The following is an 18488-nucleotide window of genomic DNA, read 5'->3' on the forward strand; positions in this document are numbered from 1 at the left end:
ATGGAACCCAACATGGGCTCCATCTCATGACCCGAAGATTCTGACCGGAGCCTCAGTCAAGAGTTGGACACAACTGGGGCGCCTGGGTAGCGCAGTCGTTAAAGCGTCTGCCTTCGGCTCAGGGCGTGATCCCGGCGTTCCGGGATCGAGTCCCACATCGGGCTCCTCCGCTAGGAGCCTGCTTCTTCCTCTCTCACTCGCCTGCTGTGTTCCCTCTCTCGCTGGCTGTCTCTCTGTCACATAAATAATAAAATAAAATCTTTAAAAAAAAAAAAAAAAAAAAGAGTTGGACACAACTGACTGAGCCACCCAGGCGCCCCTGAAGCTTTCCTTCGTATGATGGAACGCCCGAAAGTCAAAAATGATAAGGTTGGGGGCGCCTGGGTGGCACAGCGGTTAAGCGTCTGCCTTCGGCTCAGGGCATGATCCCGGCGTTCTGGGATCGAGCCCCACATCAGGCTCCTCCGCTATGAGCCTGCTTCTTCCTCTCCCACTCCTCCTGCTCGTGTTCCCTCTCTCGCTGGCTGTCTCTATCTCTGTCGAAAAAATAAATAAAATCTTAAAAAAAAAAAAATAACAAGGTTGACATATTTAGACCACATTCAAATTTAAAACTTAAGAGTTCCATAGATAATTTCAAAAGATGTATGTATATACACACACACACAAATACATGATAGAAAAAGTATTCATATTGATAACCATAAAAAAGGACAATATCCTAGTAGCAAATTGGAAAAGTATATAAACAAGCCACTTATAATAAGGAAAAAATGAAAACAGCCCATGAACATATGACAAATGCTCAACTTTTGTTAGTAGCCAAAACTATAAGGCTTCTAAATATTTTAAAGATTGGTGACACCCAGTTTTGGTAAGAAGTCAGGGAAATAAGTGCTCTCCTACAGTCTTGGTGGGAATGGAAATTGGTAAATCATTTTAAAAGGGCAATTTGGCAGTCTCTGTCAACTTGTAAAATCTGTATGCCCTTGGACCCAATAATTTCAGTTCCAGGAACCTGTCCTTGGGAATTCTTATATGTGTGTATGTTAGAGGATTTTTTTTAAACATTCATTTATTCATTTATTTAAGAGAGAGAGTGAGAGTCAGAGTGTGGGGTGGTGGGGGAGCAGGGGGAGAAGGAGAGAGAATCTTTTAAGCACACTCCACACTGAGCGTGGAGCCCGATGCGGGTCTCAATCCCATGACCCTGAGATCACAACCTGAGCCTAAACCAAGAGTCAGACACTTAACTGCCTGAGCCCCCCAGGCGCCCCAGGTCAGAGGGTGTTTAATACACTCTTGCTTACAATGTCCACAACTGAAAACAAGGTCAGTAGCTGTCCACAGAGGATTCGTTAAATAAAATAAGTGTATCCTTCCATGATGGGACACTTTGCAGCCATTATAAAGAATGGATGTGTCTTTATATACGTGTGTGTATAAGCTTGTGAAAGCAAAGGAAGGATTTAGAAGGGTATGTACCCTGTGAACTGGGGCTAACTGGTGAGTGGGAGGGCTCATGTGGGACAGAGGGGAAAGTTTCTTCACATTTTCTCCTGTCCCCTGCGGTGTTCCAGTTTGTTTCCAGTGAGCTTGTATGTCCTTCACTTTTTTTTTTTTTAAGATTTTATTTATTTATTTGACAGAGAGACAGCCAGTGAGAGAGGAAACACAGCAGGGGGAGTGGGAGAGGAAGAAGCAGGCTCTCAGCGGAGGAGCCTGATGCGGAGCTCGATCCCAGAACGCCAGGATCACGCCCTGAGCCGAAGGCAGACGCTTAACGACTGAGCCACTTAGGCGCCCTGCCCTTCACTTTTTTTTTTTTTTAAAGATTTTATTATTTGACAGAGAGACAGCCAGAGAGAGAGGGAACACAAGCAGGGGGGAGAAGCAGGCTCACAGCAGAGGAGCCTGATGTGGGGCTCGATCCCCTAACGCCGGGATCACGCCCTGAGCCAAAGGCAGATGCTTAACCGCTGTGCCACCCAGGCGCCCCTGCCCTTCACTTTTTAAAGATTTATTAGTTCTTTTAAAAAATGAAACTTTCATAAGAAATAGTATATGTGCATAACAGAAAATTAGAAAATACAGCAAGCACAAATTAAAACTTAAAATGTGACCTTCCCACCAGGTGGAGAGGCCGACTAACGCCTTAGTAGATGGACTTTACATCTTTTCCCGCACTTTTATAAAATACTTTTTAAACCAATATGAGATCATCTTAACCTAATGTCTACAGCCTGCTTTCTTCAGTCACTAGTCCTCACCTTCCCATTTCAGTATATTTTCATCTCAAATATTCAGATTTCTTTAATGATCCCAGCGTGTGCTTGATAGCCGGTTAGTCTAAACCATTATTCAAAGCAGATGCAGGAATTGGCTGCAGGTGTCCCTAAAGTGTGTTTTCATGTAGCACAGCCCCTTTATTATGACTCCGATTTGGTGAAGAAACCACACCACTTAGCTTGTCTCCTTTTCTGGATTTGACTAGTAACATCTTCATGGTGTTTATTCATTTACTTTATTTCTCTCTTTATTGTATTTCCTACGAAACTCTTAAGTTATGTATAAAGGTCTAATATATTCAAGGTAAAAGTTTCGGATAGCATATATTGTAATAGGGCAGGTTTCAGGAAACTACGGCTCAGAGGACAAATCCAGCTGTTCTCATACGACCTGTGAGCTAAGAATGGCTTTTACCTTTTCAGGTAGTGGGGGTTCGGGGAGGGGATTAGAAGCAGAATAATATTTCATAACTCGTGAAAATTATATGAAACTCGGATTTCAGTGTCCACGAATAAAGTTTTATTAGAACTCCTCACTCGCTTACATACTGCCGTTAACTGCTCCAGCATTACCGGCAGAGCTAAGTCATTGCAACACGGACTGTTTGGTCTAGAAAGCTGAAAATATTTTAAATTCTGGCCCTTTGTAGAATAAATAGCCAGCCTCTGATAATCCGTGATGTTGTGCACTTCGTTGTGCTTGAAATCAGAAAGGACGTAGTATCTAGACCTAGTCTGATTTTTTTCCACGGGGCTCTCTCGCCGTCTGCCTGGGTGGAAAGTTACCCGAGTCGTGTTCTTTTCACACTCTACGGATGTCCAGTCCTTCATCCATCTTTCACCTAATGGCTTTAACGTCATTTTTAATTCGCCTGTAAGTCTGTAAGTTCATGAGGAGTTTCAAAATGATGGCTTTCTCCTCCTGTCTTGGTGTTCACATCCATTAGCTGGCATTCTTCTATAAAGTGGAACTTTCCTTCATCGTCCGGACTACTTAGGTAACTTAAGAAATAAGTTCCTGGGGGCGCCTGGCTGGCTCAGTCCAAGGAGCGTGCGACTCTTGATCTCAGGGTGGTGACTTTGAGCCCCACGTTGGGTGTAGAAATTACTTCAGTAGATTTTAAAAATAAAATAAATAAAAAGAAGAGAGGAGCTAAGTTCCTTCTGGAAAACCCAGATAAATGCATAATTCTCTATAATTACTGGTGTTCAAAGTCAGCATGTTCATTGTTTTATTTTAGATCTCTGAATAGTCTGTGCCTGTGCATAGTTTAAAGTCAAAAAATGAAAAAGGCGTTCTGTAAAAGATCTCCCCCTTGCCTCCATCCCCCTCCTCTAAGGCAGCCTCTGGTAGTAGTCGCTTCTGTATCATCCCAGACGTATTCCTTGCCTACATAAGCTAATCCATGCATAGCTGACCCTTGAACAACCTCCTGCTCAGTGGAAAATCCACATCTCTCTCTCTCTCTCTTTTTTTTTTTTTTTTTTTAAGATTTTGATTATTTGAAAGAGAGAGAGACAGAGCAGGAGCCGGGGGAAGGGCAGAGGCGGAGGGAGAAGCAGACTCCCCAGTGAGTGCAGAGCCCGATGCAGGGCTCAACCCCAGGACCCTGAGATCATGACCCGAGCCAAAGTCAGACGTTTAACCACCTGAGCCACCCAGGCGCCCCCACATACATCTTTTTTGTTTGAGGACAGTCAGCACACAATGTTACATTAGTTTCAGGTATGTAACACAGTGATTCACTTTCTCTTTCTAAGTTGTGCTATGGAAAATCCAAATATAACTTTTGACCCTCCCAAAACTTAACTACTGATAGCCTACTGTTGACCTGAAGCCTTAATGAAAAATAAAGTCAATTCACATATTTCGTAGTTACATGTATTATATACTGTATTCTTACAGTAAAGTAAGCTAGAAAAGAAAGTGCCATTAAGAAAAACATAAGGAGGGGCGCCTGGGTGGCACAGCGGTTAAGCATCTGCCTTCGGCTCAGGGCGTGATCCTGGCGTTATGGGATCGAGCCCCACATCAGGCTCCTCTGCTATGAGCCTGCTTCTTCCTCTCCCACTCCCCCTGCTTGTGTTCCCTCTCTCGCTGGCTGTCTCTATCTCTGTCAAATAAATAAATAAAATCTTTAAAAAAAAAAAAGAAAAAGAAAAACATAAGGAAGAGAAATACATTTACATTGCTGTATTGTATTTGTTGGAAAAAAATCCATGTAAAAGTGGACCCGTGCAGTTCCAACCTGTGTTCAAGGGTCCACTATATATTCTTTTTTCTCATTTTTATACAAATGCTAGTATAGTCCTGAGGCATCCATTCCTCCCTCAAGGACCTCCCGGGGAGGCCTGCCACCCCTTCAGCGACTGCCGTGTGGACAGTGACCGTTGTACCCAGGTCCCCCCCCCACCCCCCCAGCACCTTGTGAGGAATCCCAGACCTCAGGGGAAAGAGTGCCAGTGACCCTCGGAAAGAAGCTGGGGCTGCACCACACCCCATGCACATCCTTCCAACACTCTCGTGAAAACAGTCGAGAGAGACTCGAGCAGTTCTTCCTCATTTTGCAAATGGCAGCAGGAAAGAGTTACTCTCGCTGTCTACTGGGTCTCTTATGTCTTCGGATACCCAGGGAGTCTTAGAAAGGCTGGGCAGAAGTTTTCTGTGCTCGGGAAAGGTGGTGCGTAAAGGCTTGGCTCCCTCCTGCTGAAGAAAGGACAGAGGTCTGTGGGTTCCCTTGGTAAGAATGTTTCTTGGCTCTTCTTTCAGGCCGTTCAGCAAGGGACCATCCGGTGCAACTTTGCCGGTGTCGCTTTGGGTGACTCGTGGATCTCCCCTGTTGGTAAGCACAGAATCCTCAGATACTCCTTTACTCCTTTTCTCCATCCTTCCCTGGGACTTTGGGCTGTGTGGTCCAGATCAGAAAACAGAAACAGAATTTTCTGGGTCCTTAGAGATGTCAACACAGGAAGTGTTTGTCCCAGGAGTGTCCAAGAAATTTGGGGACGAGAGCTCATTTATAGAGCTCCTACCATGGACTGCTGCTGGCCTGACTGAATTCTCTTATTTGATTCTTACACCAAAAGACTCAACATTTTACAGTTGAAGACCTTTTTTTTTTTTTTTTTAGAAGGGAGGGCAGAGAGAGAGAGAGAGTATCTTAAGCAGGCTCCATGCCCAGCGCAAGCCCAAGGCAGGGCTCGATCTCACAGCCCTGAGATCATGACCTGAGCCAAAATCAAGATTTCAACGCCTAACCGACTGAGCCACCCAGGCGCCCCTACATTTTAAAGTCTTGAGAGGGAATGGGATTGGCCCTGTAACGCACAGCATGAGTGGCCTGGTCAGGATTCTACCCCAGTCTGTTGGTCACTTGTCACCAGCACTAGCATGAGCATTTGGGGTGAAATTCCGGTCTGTTGCTCGCGTTGGTGGTGGAACAAGGTCACCATTAGGTCCTGCTGCTCAGGTTCATGGTTTCCTAACCAGAGTGTCCTCTGTGGGAGCACAGAAGCTGTTTGTGATGCAGGCATCTGGGCTGTGGCTTCCGACATCACGTTGGTGGGGTTGACTCTGACACAGGATTTCTCAATCTCAGGGCTATTGACATTTTAAGCCGCATAATTCTTTGCTGTGGGAGCTGTCCTGTGCATTGTAAGGTGTGAGCGTCTGTACCCCACAGATGCCAGTATACCCACCCCAGTGTGACACGCACAGACTGCTCCAGACGTCCCTGGTTGACAACCACCTGAACCTGACAGGAGGTGACTTTTCACAGGCAAAACCAAAGTACAAAGCAGGAAATTAGAAGAGAAGTTACCTCTGGAGGAGAGAGGGGAATGAGCTGGAAAGGGATGCCAACAAACTTTCTAGGCTGTGTATGCTCCAAATCTTCGTTGGGGTGTTTGTTCCATGGGTGTGTGCGTTCATCAAAACGTCTGCATGTGCATGTGTGATTTTGGATATGTGATGATGCCTCAGTTTTTAAAAAATAGTAATTTATAAAAAGTAATATTTTTCCCTAAAAGGTGGGGATTCAGTTTGTTACAGAGCCGTGTCCCTAATGGATTTGGGATAGTCTGATGCTACTGGGAATGGTATTTCTTGCCGTTATTCTTGCCATCATCCGGGGCTGAAATGGTGTAAGTGGGAGCTCTTGAGATGCTCTTAGCATCGGGAGAAAGGCTCCTCTTTGTTTTTCTAACTGGATGGACCTCCTAGGACATCATGAAGCTTCAGAAGCCTTGATCAGAGGCGTGAGCCCCCCCCCCCCCCCGTCTCACTCAAAATCACAGCCATTGGCCTCGTGCTGCTTTTTGGGCTCTCATCACAGTTTCCTAACAGCACTCAACACTGTGCATGTGTTAACTTCATTTAACGCTTACGACAGCTCCATGGGATGGAGACTGTTATCATCACAGTTTTGGAGATGTTGAAACTGAGACTCAGAGAGGTTAAGCAATTTTCCTGAAGTCGCACAGCTAAAGTCGGCATTCATCTCCGCAGCAGGCTCCAGAATCTACGCTCTCACCCACACCACTAGCTACACAAGACTCAAGGCTTTGCAAGTGCTACTCAGCCTGTCCAAAACCTACCTTTTTTCACCTTGCTGTGACCTACTTCCCCTTAGAAATCCTCCTGCTCAGGAGCGCCTGGGTGGCTCAGTCGGTTAAGCATCAGACTCTGGATTTTTGGCTTAGGTTATGATCTCAGGGTTGTGGGATCGAGCCCCATGTTGGGCTCCACCCTGCCTGTGGAGCCTTCTTAAGATTCTCTTTCTCCCTCTCCCTCTGCCCCTCCCTCTCCACCCCCCCACACCCCTTACTCCCTGTTAGTGCACACGCATGCTCTCTCTCAATTAAAAAAAGAGGGGATTGGCGCCTGGGTGGCTCAGTCGTTGGGTGTCCGTCTTCGGCTTGGGTCATGATCTCAGAGTCCTGGGATCGAGCCCCGCGTTGGGCTCCCTGCTCCACGGGAAGCCTGCTTCTCCCTCTTCCACCCGCCCTGTTTGTGTTCCCTCTCTCACTATCTCTCTGCCAAATAAAATCTTGAAAGAAAGAAAGAAAGAAAGAAAGAAGAAAGAAAGAAAGAAAGAAAGAAAGAAAGAAAGAAAGAAAGGAGAAAGAAAGAACTCTTCTGCCCAGATCTGAATCCCTCCTTTCAGATCCACTTAACTTCCACCCCTCCATCCCAGAAATACTCCTTTTTTGAGGGAGAAATACTGTTAATTTGTATGAGCAATTATTATTTGCTAGGTAGTAGGCATGGTGCTAGGTGCTAGGAAGGACGCACAGACATGCTCCACATCTTCAAGAAAAGCTGCACAGTTCAAGATGGTGGCCATAGCCATATGCAACTAAATTTAAATTAATTAAGATACAATAAAAATTTCGATCTTTGAATTGCACTCTCCACATTTCAAGCACCCAGTAGCCACGATGTGGCTATTGACTTGATCCGGACCACATAGAGAACATTTCCATCATTGCAGAAAGTTCTGTTGCACATCCGAGGTTGGCAAACCACAGCCTACAAGCTGAGTCTGTCCTACCGCCCTTTTACTGGGACAAGGTCACACCCATTCGTTTGCATGTTGTCTCCAGGGGCTTGGAGGCTGCCAGGACAGAGTGGAGTAGTTGCAACAGAGGCCGCCCGACCTGCAAAGCAAAAAATGTTTGCTGTTTGCTCCTGTATAGAAAAGTTTTGTCCCTCCCTGGTCTAGATTAAGCAGGGAATGGGGCGCATTGGAGAATTGCAGACGATTCTCTATTTCAAGAAGCTAAGGCACGAGCTTGATAGTTGAGTTGGAGAGGTGGCCGATAGCGAGGTTCCGGAGGATCTGGCATGCCTGCATTTCTCGGGGTGTACCCTGAACGCTACCACACCAGGGAGGTACCGTGCAAAGGGCTTCACAGTCAGACAAGTTGCCGGGGTAAATACGGGCTCCACTTCGTCAAGGTTTCACAGGCATGTTAAAGGCTCTGAGAAGTCATTCGGGGGGGAAATGTTCTATATTTTATAGCCTCAAAGGTATTTAACTGAAGAAGCATTTTTTCTTCTCTAATACCTAGGCTGAATTCCTGCTGTACTGAGGTTACTTGAAACATACTTTGAGATGCTTGGTCTTAGGGAACGACTGAAGGCTTTTAAGCAAAGGAGTGATGTATTCAGACGTGCAGGCTGTGGTCCTTCGTTCTGTGCTGGCACATCTCAGTGGCCGTGGCCTTACCTCGAGTTATGGGAACTGCGATCTGTCAAACCAAGCCCCACTCTTCTCTTCGAGGGCGGGCGTTGTTTTACTCATTGGTATCTCCTTGCTGGCTTCAGACCCTTTATAAATTCTCAATATGTTTGTGGAATTGAAAAGAATTGGTTGACAGTATAGTCAGAGGCACGTGAATTACAAAATGCTTAGTCTTCTTCCTTAATTAGCTCCTTGGCAGGAGCTAGTGGCCCCAGACTGGGGAAATGTGAGGGCGGGGGAAATACTCTGAGCTGGCAGAAAGCCTAGAGGTCTGGCAGAGAGGACCCTGCACTCCGGGCACACGCACGCACGCACACGCAGATGCCTGTGGGGATGCCGTCGCTGGCGGTGACTCACTCGTTGCTCCAGTATCAGGCCAAATTAACATCATTAGCCCTGAGTCAACAGAAAGGCCCCCATATCCTCCCACCTCCCGACCACTGAGACCTCGGCCCTGCAGGGACACTGGTGAGTTAAGGAGCCTACAGACCCGAAACCACCGGCTTTCTTGCTTCTGTCTCTGCTTTGGGAGGAGGAAGCTAATTGGGTTTCCTCTGGGAGGGCAGAGCCACGGCGGACTGACTTTGTACATATGTGGTTTCCTTTAGATTCGGTGCTCTCCTGGGGACCTTTCCTGTACAGCGTGGTGAGTAGAGGAGTCCCCACATCTGCACCCTCCGTGGTAAGCAGCCCAGCTGACCTCTCCTGGCTCTGTCCCCAGGACAAACAGGCTGGCTGGGTTTACCTAGGAGGTTCACACAGCTCCCTCGGGGGAGATTTAATGAACCCTCAGCCCAGTTCCCCATTTCTCCAGGTACAAGAAACACAATGTTGAAAATCCCCTCAACTTTTTACGATAAAAATTTTCACATGTGCAGAAAAGTTGAAAGATCCCTGTGAACACCCGTATACCCGCCATCTGGACTCCACTGATGTTTTGCCATATTTCTTTCATCAGTGATGACGTGACTGACAATACGCTTTCATCTGTAGGCCTTTCTCCTCCCACTGTCTCTGCCGCCCGTCCCAAGCGGTGGTGATGCCAGGTCTGTGTCTCGGAGCAAAGTGGGCCTTTTCATTCTTGGTTTGCATTCCAGTCTCTTCTCGACGACCAAGGCCTGGCAGAAGTGTCTCAGGTTGCAGAGGACGTCCTGGATGCCGTGAATAAGGGGCTCTTCAAAGAGGCCACCCAGCTGTGGGGGAAAGCAGAAATGGTCGTTGAACAGGTAACGGGACACACTCGGGGGCAGCCCACTTGCCTTGTTCCCGTGGAGCCAGGGCCCGCTGGCCGGTGCCGTCAGGATTTGGCACTATCCTGAGACTCCCCGCAGATCTGAAAATCATCACGTGCTAAATGATAAAGCCGATGAGTCTGAGCAGGGCCGAGGTCAAAAAGCCACCCGAGGCCTGCAAGACCCGCTTGTCCCTTGCCCGAATCTGTGGATGCTATAAGGAACGATATGTCTGGCAAACGTGAGCGTTCGAACCCTTGCCAGGCAACATTCTGCCCCCAGCGAGCCAGGAGGGAAGGATGCACAGCCGAGGACGAGTGTGCAGGACCCTCCCCGGCCCTGTTCTCCCCGTAAATGAACACGCGGGCCCTTGGTTTTCTCCAGCATCGGAGCTCCGCTCGGATGAGCTGCTCACTCCCCCCCGAGATAGGGCTGACGGCTGGTCTCAGCCCTCAGAGCTGGGTTTCTTTCGGGTCCAGGCGAATTTACAAAGTTTAAGCTACCCTTGGGTAAGGTGGAGAGCGAGTGCCTTTCGGTTATGCCACTTCTATAATGGGTAAATAAAGAAGACAAACAGCCGAATATGATTCTGTATTTCAGAACACGGATGGGGTAAACTTCTATAACGTTTTAACTAAAAGCGCTCGCATGTCTGCCGTGAAGTCAAGCCTAGAATTCACCCAGAGCCCCCTAGGTGAGTGAACCTTGACATTGCTAGACCCCTGTCTCCATCTCCATGCAAGAGGGAATCAATTCTTTTAGCTTTAATTTATATAACACAGAGCTCACCCATTTTAAGTGTATGATTCAGTGGTTTTAGTGCATTCACAGAGCTGCACAGCCATCACCACAGTCCAGTTCTAGAAATTTCCATCATGCCAGAAAGATCCCGTGTCTCCTGGCAGTCGGTTTCTATCCCCACTCCCAGCCCCAGGCAGTCACTCGTCTGTCCATGTTTCTAGATACGCCTTTCCAGGACGGACGTTTCATATAAATGGAACCATGCCGAGGGGGGTCTCTTTGCATCGGGCATCTTTCGTTTAGCGTAGTGTTTTTGAAGTGTGGGAACCAAGTTCGGCACGTTGCGCGTTACAGTCCTTCTGAAGGCTGCATTGAGCTGCCTTTCAGCTGAGCCAGCTTCGCTGTGGGTGCCGAATGCCTGGCGTCCTCCCTCCATAGGAGGCCTCTAAAGGCTGCGGGAGCCTTCAAGGCCACTTCTCAGCTGACTCCCTTTGACCGGGCTGGGAAATCTCCATAGCCCCAAAGCACACAAAGGGCAGCAATCAAACTTAATAAAGCATCTCCACTTTCAGCGTCTGTCTGGCTTTCTTCCTGCATCTGGGGTGAATGAAGGTGATGCTTTTCATTTTCCCGCTGAAAGCCTCCCTCTTAGCACACCATGCCGGCAGCTTGGGAGAGACGTTGTCTTAGTCGTATTTCCAGCCCTTTGACTCACCGGGTGCCAGTTTGTTTCAGTTCATCTTTACCAACGCCACGTGAGACACCTGCAGCAGGACGCCTTGAGTCAGCTCATGAACGGTCCCATCAGAAAGAAGCTCAAAATTATTCCTGAGGATTGCTCCTGGGGAGGTACTCCCGTGCCCTGATTAAGTGCCGTGTGTGGGGTTGCGGGGCAGTAGAGGTGCCAGTGCAAGGGCCTTACTTGGAAGAGGGGGTTTTGTTGGTGGTGAGGACAGGTTGCAGGCAGGACTGAATTACTGGTTGCATTTTTAGACCAGCAAACAAATACGGAGACAGTAAATAACGTGCCCAAATTGGTTCAGCATGAGAGGCTGGTAGGGAGGTGGGTGGGAAGGGAAATGAACGATGGGTTAGGTGTTGGTAATTGTTGGAGGCAGATGGTGAGCCCCTGGGAATCCTCTTACTCTTCGGACTTTTGTATCAGTTCGAGGTTTTCCATAATAATAAAAAAAAAAAAATTGAGATTAAAAAAAAAAAAAAAAGCTACACCCAAAAGCCACAGTTGGTTGTGGGTATGACTTCCAGACAAAGGTCCTTTGGGGCAGGTTTTGACCAGCTCCCTGGCCAGGCTCCCCCTGGTCCTGATGCTGGATGTGGTTCCAGGGTCTACTGCATTCTCTTGTGGGTGCCATGTTAGAAACTCTTGGGGGTCCTCAGAGACCAGGACCAGGTAGAAATCTTGGATAACTTCCTGCTCTGTGCTATAGGGAGGCCGTGAGCCAGTGGGACTCCCACATCCCTGGAGGGGAGACAGGCCAAGCTAAGGAGGGCTTCCTTTATGTTTGAGTTACCCCAAGGCAGTGCCTTTCTGGGGCAGCCCCTTGACAGCTGCTGAGAGGCTAAGACTTGGCTCCAGCCCTGGTCCTCAGGGCACACGGGCCATCCTTCCAACCTGCAGTTCACAGAGGACTCCTCCCAGCTCCAGTGTCTTCATTTCTGCCTCACCCCTTAGAGTTTTCTAGAAATGGGAGGGGGGAGTTAATTAGATCAAATAAAAAGAATCTGGTGTCAGAGCTTTAGGGTGGGTACCACCACGGGGAGCCGGGTGGCACTGAGAATAGGGGTGCGGGCCATCACAGGAAGGCAGCTAAGGTCGAGCCTGCCAGAGCACCTTTTCCTCTCCGCCCCTTCCGTTGATCCCTGTGACTGCGTTTTCCAGCCCCATCTTCTCTGGTTACAGGACCCTCCCTGCCCCGTGCAGCTGGACGGGCCAGGGGACTACATTTTTGCAGGCGATGATTGATAGAGAAAGCTCTGTGTGGCCGCAGCTGTGTCTGGTCCGGAAAGGACAGACTTGCCGGCGGATACCCACACCCAGCGTCTTGAGCTCCGGTTTGCAGTTCAGCCTACGTACGCACTGGGGAGCCCACCAGGCCTGGGCTCACAGCCCCGCCTGCCACTGACGAGCTCGTTCACCCTGGGCATGTTTCGTAGCCTCGCAGGGCCTGGTTTGCTTTAACCGCTGCACAAGTTCGGACTCCTTACCTCCCAGGGTTGGTGACGAGGAAATGGGATGTTTGTGAAGTGCCTGCTTAACCCAGTGACTGGCGGACAGAAATGAATAGTAGCCGCTGTTACTGTGGGGTTCCGTGTGGCGGCGAGGACGGTCAGCAGTCCGCCGGGGATGCGGGGATGCGGAGCCGACCATCTCCTCTCTTGCCTGGGGCTCGTCCCCCGTGGCTTCCCTGAGGGCTGGCTCCGCGTTGGTTTAGGTCTGATTTGGTTTATTACTAGAGTCGCGCCACTTGCACAGAACTTAACAACGTGGCCCTGATGTCACTTAGCAAAGGAGGAAAGCCGACACCCGCCCCAAAGCAGAGAGCGTTCCCGAGAGCCCTGGCCTAACGAGTGTTTCGTGTAGCTCCCTGTTCGCTTAGGCATCAGCCTTCCGTAGGTTTCAGTTCCTCATCAGAAATGACATCTGGGGGCGCCTGGGTGGCTCAGTCAGTTAGGCATCCGTCTCCTGATTTCAGCTCAGGTCATGATCTCCGGGTCGTGGGATCGAACCCCACATCAGGCTCCCTGGTAAAAATGGGCCTGCGGTCATCACAAGCGCTTGAGTGAATAGAGCGCGGTGCGGATATGCTTCCCTTTCAGGTGACTGGCTCCGGCATGGATTTCTGGGCCGGCCGGTCCCTGTTGGTGAAGCACGGGCGTGTCCGGCCTTTGTTAGGTGAAGTACAGTGGCTCTTTTGGGTGCCAGAGCCCAGGATGCTCTGGCTGAAAGGTGCCTCTTGTTCTGGCAGATTGTAGGCTCTTACCACTTTCTCTTTCCTCGTGTGCAGGCCAGTCTGCCAGTGTCTTCCAGAACATGGAGGGGGACTTCATGAAGCCAGTCATCAGCATCGTGGACGAGCTGCTGGAAGCAGGGGTCAATGTGACCATCTATAACGGACAGCTCGATCTCATCGTGGACACCATAGGTAGGAACACGCACCGCAGGGCACGTGGAGGCATTTCTGTGGGGTGAGCTGGAAGGGAACTGGCCCCGGACATGCCAGTCCTGGGTCTGGTGACATTGAAATGCCAGGAGGAAGGCCATTTCCTGTTCCGTGCATCTGCCCCAACCTTGACCTCTTTGAAGAGGACAGAGCTGTGGGCGCAGTTTTTGAATGTAGGCGAGGTGCGGAGCTGACGGCCAAGAACGAATTCTTGAGACGTCTTTGGTGCGAAATGGTGATTTTATGAAAGCACAGGGACAGGACCCATGGGCAGAAAGAGCTGCTGCCCTGGGGTTGTATGGAGTTGGGGGTAAGGAAAAAAGGTTTTCAGAAGAACTTTTGTATGCTAAAGAGGACCTACGAGGTATTGGAGGCCTGGCGAGGTATTGGAGGCCTGGCGCTTGTCAGGGTAAGGTGGTTTCTCCCTCTAGTGAAGCATTAACATTAAGACAGTTGGGAGTTTCCTTCTGGAAGTTAGGTTATTGGTAAGGGTTTTTTCTTGTAAATCATGAGACAGTTGTAAACTGAGGGAGGCAGAGGTCTTGCTGGACTGTGATTTGTTAGTTAACCATTTGTTTTTATTTCCCTTAGCTTTAGGGCAGCCCGCAGGGACTGCGGAAGGGCACTCAGATGGGGGAGTGGGGCAGTTTGCAGGGTGTCAGCCTGTGCTTGCCCTCAGCCAGCCTTCTGCTCTCTCATCACGGTGCCCCTTAGAGAAGACCGGGCCTGCCAGATTTTGAGGCCCTTAAGTATAATTGAGAAACGCACGACACCTACTCCCACCACAGAAATAGGAAAGGACACCCTTTCCTGGCCATGGGGCCAATGGGCTGTTGAGTCTCTGGCACTGTCAGCAGGCGGTAAGCCCTGCAAGCTGGGTTGTAACTAAACCCCACTGCCTCTAACCCTGAGGACCCGGGGAAGTGGCCTTTGTGGTTCTGTTTCAGTAGGACCGGGTAAAGACGGAGGCAGGTTCTCCGAATCCCCAGGTAAATCAGGGCACACGGTCTGACAGGTACGACACACCCCTTGAGGTCCGCGGGATTGGCTATTTCCTCCAATTGTAAGCCAAGAGCGCTGAGGGCTGCTTCGAAGGGGTCCTGTGTTTCTTCCGTGGCCTGCGCAGGGGGTCCACGTGCGCGTCTCCCGACCCGGCGACCTCTCAGTCCTCCGGCGAGTCCTGCCGCTTCCAGACGTCCCCAGTTTCCTTCCTTCAGAGCATACAGCGGTGGGAAAGGCAGAGGCAAGAGTAGTTAGGCTTCTCAGCGTTTAGGTTTCTCCCAGGTATCGTGGGCATCACTGCGAGTTTGCTGGAAAGGCAGCGTCTCAGGCCCTACCCAGACCTGCCGACTCCGGATTTGCCTTTTAACCGGATCTGGGGATGAGTTCTGTGCACGTTCCGGCTCAGGGAAGGCGAACTGATGGGCTCTAGAAGTTTGTTTCTCCCCCACCCAGCTGCTAATGCCAGCCCCGCTCTGTCCCCCTTGCCAGGTCAGGAGGCCTGGGTGCGGAAACTGAAGTGGACGGGGCTGCCCGAATTCAGTCAGCTCAAGTGGAAGGCCGTGTACAGTGACCCCAAGTCTTCGGAAACGTCCGCTTTCATCAAGTCCTACAAGAACCTGGCCTTCTACTGGATCCTCAGAGCCGGGCACATGGTGAGGCCGCGTCCCTCAGCCTTGGTCGTGGGCTCTTAGGTGCTCTCGGGGTGAAGCACGGGCCGCTGATTGTGCGTGAGGGCGCTGCCCGGGCTGGTCTGAGAAGTGCTTTGGGTTGGGGAGTGTTTCCAGGTCTCTCATGAAATCCTGCTCTTAGTGCTTCATTCCTTTGGATCTGGAGATTATCACTGAGAAAAGCTAAATCCTTCTGAGAGCCTGAAGCTGGGCTCTCTTTTACTCCTTAGTTGAAATGAGTTTAATGTTACTTTCCTCTTATGCATTTGCCTTGGGGGAGGAAGGGAGAAGCCGTCTTTCCCTAACATTCTCGGGGAGTGAAAACCCAAGTTCAGCGCTCTGGAAAGCTGAGTCGCAGTGCATGGTACACGGTGGGGGGAGTGTTCGAGCGGCAGTAGCTTCCAGAATTCCAGTTTGGAAGAGGCTCTGTGTGCAAAGATGAGGTTGTCTCTCTCCTGCATTTGCTAAGCGAACACACTACCTCCCCTTAGGGTGTGGGTTGACCGAGTGGCTGTCCGTGGGCCGGGGGACATTCTGGAGGGATAAGTCCACTGCACGTCCGCACGCAGACACCTGCAGAGCTGCCCAAGCGGTCAGCTGCTTCCCTCACGGTTAGGCTTTGGTCTGGCCACTTAAATGCAGGGTCTTTGTTCTTCCCAGGACAGCGGTTGCCTGGAGGAGAGTCTTAGGGAGGGGTGGTAAGGTGCCCTCTGGGCAGCTCTCTCCGCTTGAGAGCCTGGTGCTTAGGACAGAATCTCCATAGAGAAGGGGCTGCGGGGTGTGGTCTGCCGAGAAAACTGGTCTTTGAACTCCGTTTGTCCATCAAGCAGACGGAGCGTGTTTACTCGGATGGCCAAGGAGATGCTAAGAGAGGTTTCAGCAGGAACTGAAGTGCCCTTTCCAGAACGCAGCTCCTTAGGGGCATTGGCTAGGCAAGGGGAGGCGTAGGAGAAAGGAGAACAGCATGGATAGGTCCAGAGGAGCCTCAGGGGGCCCTGGCGAGGGATGAGCTGGGGATACCTCATTAGGGAGCTTGCGTGTATCCTGAAAGGAACGGCGTGCCATCGAGGGTCTTAAAGCAAAGGAGTAAAATTGCCAGTTTGTCTAAGAAACGGCATTCTAGCAGCAGAGGGCCTGGGATGAGACTGGGACAAAGAGCCGATCTAAGGCACTTTCTGTTTTTTTTAAGATTTTATGTATTTATTTGACAGAGAGAGAGCACAAGCAGGGAGAGCAGCAGGCAGGGGGAGAAGCAGGCTCCCTGCTGAGCAGAGAGCCCGAAGCAGGCCTCCATCCCAGGACCCTGGGATCATGACCTGAGCTGAAGGCAGACGCCCAGCTGACTGAGCCCCCCGGCGCCCCTCTAAGGCGCTCTTGTAGTAATCCAGGAGGGGGAGAAGTAGAGGAGTTTGATGACGTGTCAGAAGGGAGAACGGGCAGGGCTTGGTACCTGTTTGCCTGTAGAACCGCCAAGTGGGACGCTCACAGGGAGACTGAATAGATACGCTGTGTATATATGATCCCGAGTCAGATTTTTGTTCTTGGAGAGAGAGATCTGGGAGTTGAACATAAAAAGGGCCAGGGATGGGCCTGGGTACCCCAGTATTTAACAGGCAGGAAGTGAAAGAAGGACCTGCAAATGAGAGTTGAGAAAAGGCAGCCAGAAAAGCAGGAGGGAGGCCAGGGACGTGGGCACCTGCAAAGTCCCCAGAGGCCGCTGGTGTCCCAAGCTGCCACCAACTCAGATAAAGGAGCGAAGTGTCAGCAGTGGTTTGGGCACAGCGGTATTCCTAGTGCTTGTAGTATTCGTGGCAAGCGCTCTCAGTGCAGGGGCAAGCCCGGAAGCCAGCATGGAAAGGGTGGAGCTGATGAATGAGCAGTGAGGGAGGAGGACAACATCCTCTCAGAAACTGGAAGGAAGTAGTAGCCTGCCCTGCTAAGAAACTTGATCTGAAGAGACCATGAACAAGGCAGCAGGGTTAGGAGGGCATTTCGTTAGGGCGCTTTTTTTTTTTTTAAAGATTTTATTTATTTATTTAAGACAGAGAGAGAGAGAGAGAGAGAGAGAGCGCGAGCAAGCGTGCGTGTGCACTTGGGAGCACATGAGCTAGCGGGAGGAGAGGGACTCCCCGCTAAGCAGGGAGCCCAATGCAGGGCTCGATCCCAAGTCTCTGGGATCACGACCTGAGCTGAAAGCAGGCGCCTCCCCATTAGGGTTTAAGTATTCTGAGTACCCTCAGTATCAACTAGGGAGGAAGCTAGCAGGAAGTCTTAGGACACAGTGCTGTGAGAAGGGTCCATGCGGGGGCAGTTGGGAAGGGAAGGAGGAGAGGAGAGGAAGGAGAGCACATGCTCTCGCTCCTGTGCTGGAGTTCAGCCCCATTTCCTCTGGCTTGTCCCCGAGAGAACCAAGACATCAGTTAGGGTAGCCTTAAAATAGCTCCTGGAAACTGTTATTAAATTCTCCCCAGCCACTTCCGCTTTAGTTGATGAAATGTCTTTTTGGTATATACCCCACTGTGCCTGTGCTTCCAGGGGACCTTGCTGGGCAAGAGGGTTGGGGACAGCAGGGTGCCGTAGAGAATCATGGAGCCATGGACGCTCAGAACTTGGGGCCGTCAACTGGACGCCCATCTTTGTGGAGGAGAAACTGAGGCCTCTGTCCCTCCCCTTTTCAACGGTGTGTGGGAAGGGGGTTTATAAAGGAATTATTTGAAAAATGTAAGGGATGGGGCGTTTGGCTGGCTCAGGCAGTAGGGCATGTGACTCTTGATGTCAGGGTCATGAGTTCGAGCCCCATGTTGGGTGTGGAACCTATTTGAAAAATCTAAAGGAAAAACAAAAGAAAATTGAATAATAACAATAATACCAAGACGGGTCGCCGCCCAAACAAAGCATCTTATTTGTTGTATCTGTTGACAGATTTGCCGTTCGCTTCCCTCTTGGCTATTTTGTACTCTATTCCCAGAGGACCCTTTATACATTTAGACTCTCCCCTCTTCCTTGAACAGGCCGGGTCCTGGTAACATAAGCACAGGTCTTACAAGGAAATCAGCAGGGATGCCTGGGGGGGCTCAGGCAGTTAAGTGTCCGAGTCTTGATTTCCGCTCAGGTCGGGATCTCAGGATCA

At 50.1% G+C, this 18488-nt stretch overlaps 1 protein-coding gene across 1 annotated transcript in view; it reads left to right on the forward strand.

Annotated features, from left to right (window-relative positions):
- Window positions 1-18488, forward strand: part of SCPEP1 (serine carboxypeptidase 1) — a 32166-nt gene that overhangs the window by 12714 nt on the left and 964 nt on the right. Inside the window, exons 6-12 of the mRNA XM_045773532.2 lie at window positions 5059-5131; window positions 9142-9179; window positions 9631-9759; window positions 10366-10459; window positions 11242-11355; window positions 13533-13670; window positions 15180-15343. Coding sequence (XP_045629488.2) covers window positions 5059-5131; window positions 9142-9179; window positions 9631-9759; window positions 10366-10459; window positions 11242-11355; window positions 13533-13670; window positions 15180-15343 — 750 coding nt within the window. The remainder of the gene's footprint in view (window positions 1-5058; window positions 5132-9141; window positions 9180-9630; window positions 9760-10365; window positions 10460-11241; window positions 11356-13532; window positions 13671-15179; window positions 15344-18488) is intronic.

The sequence above is a fragment of the Ursus americanus genome, chromosome 23 (assembly GCF_024610735.1).
Source record: "Ursus americanus isolate L20-20 chromosome 23, mUrsAme1.1.p, whole genome shotgun sequence".
NCBI classification, from domain to species: Eukaryota; Metazoa; Chordata; class Mammalia; order Carnivora; family Ursidae; genus Ursus; species Ursus americanus.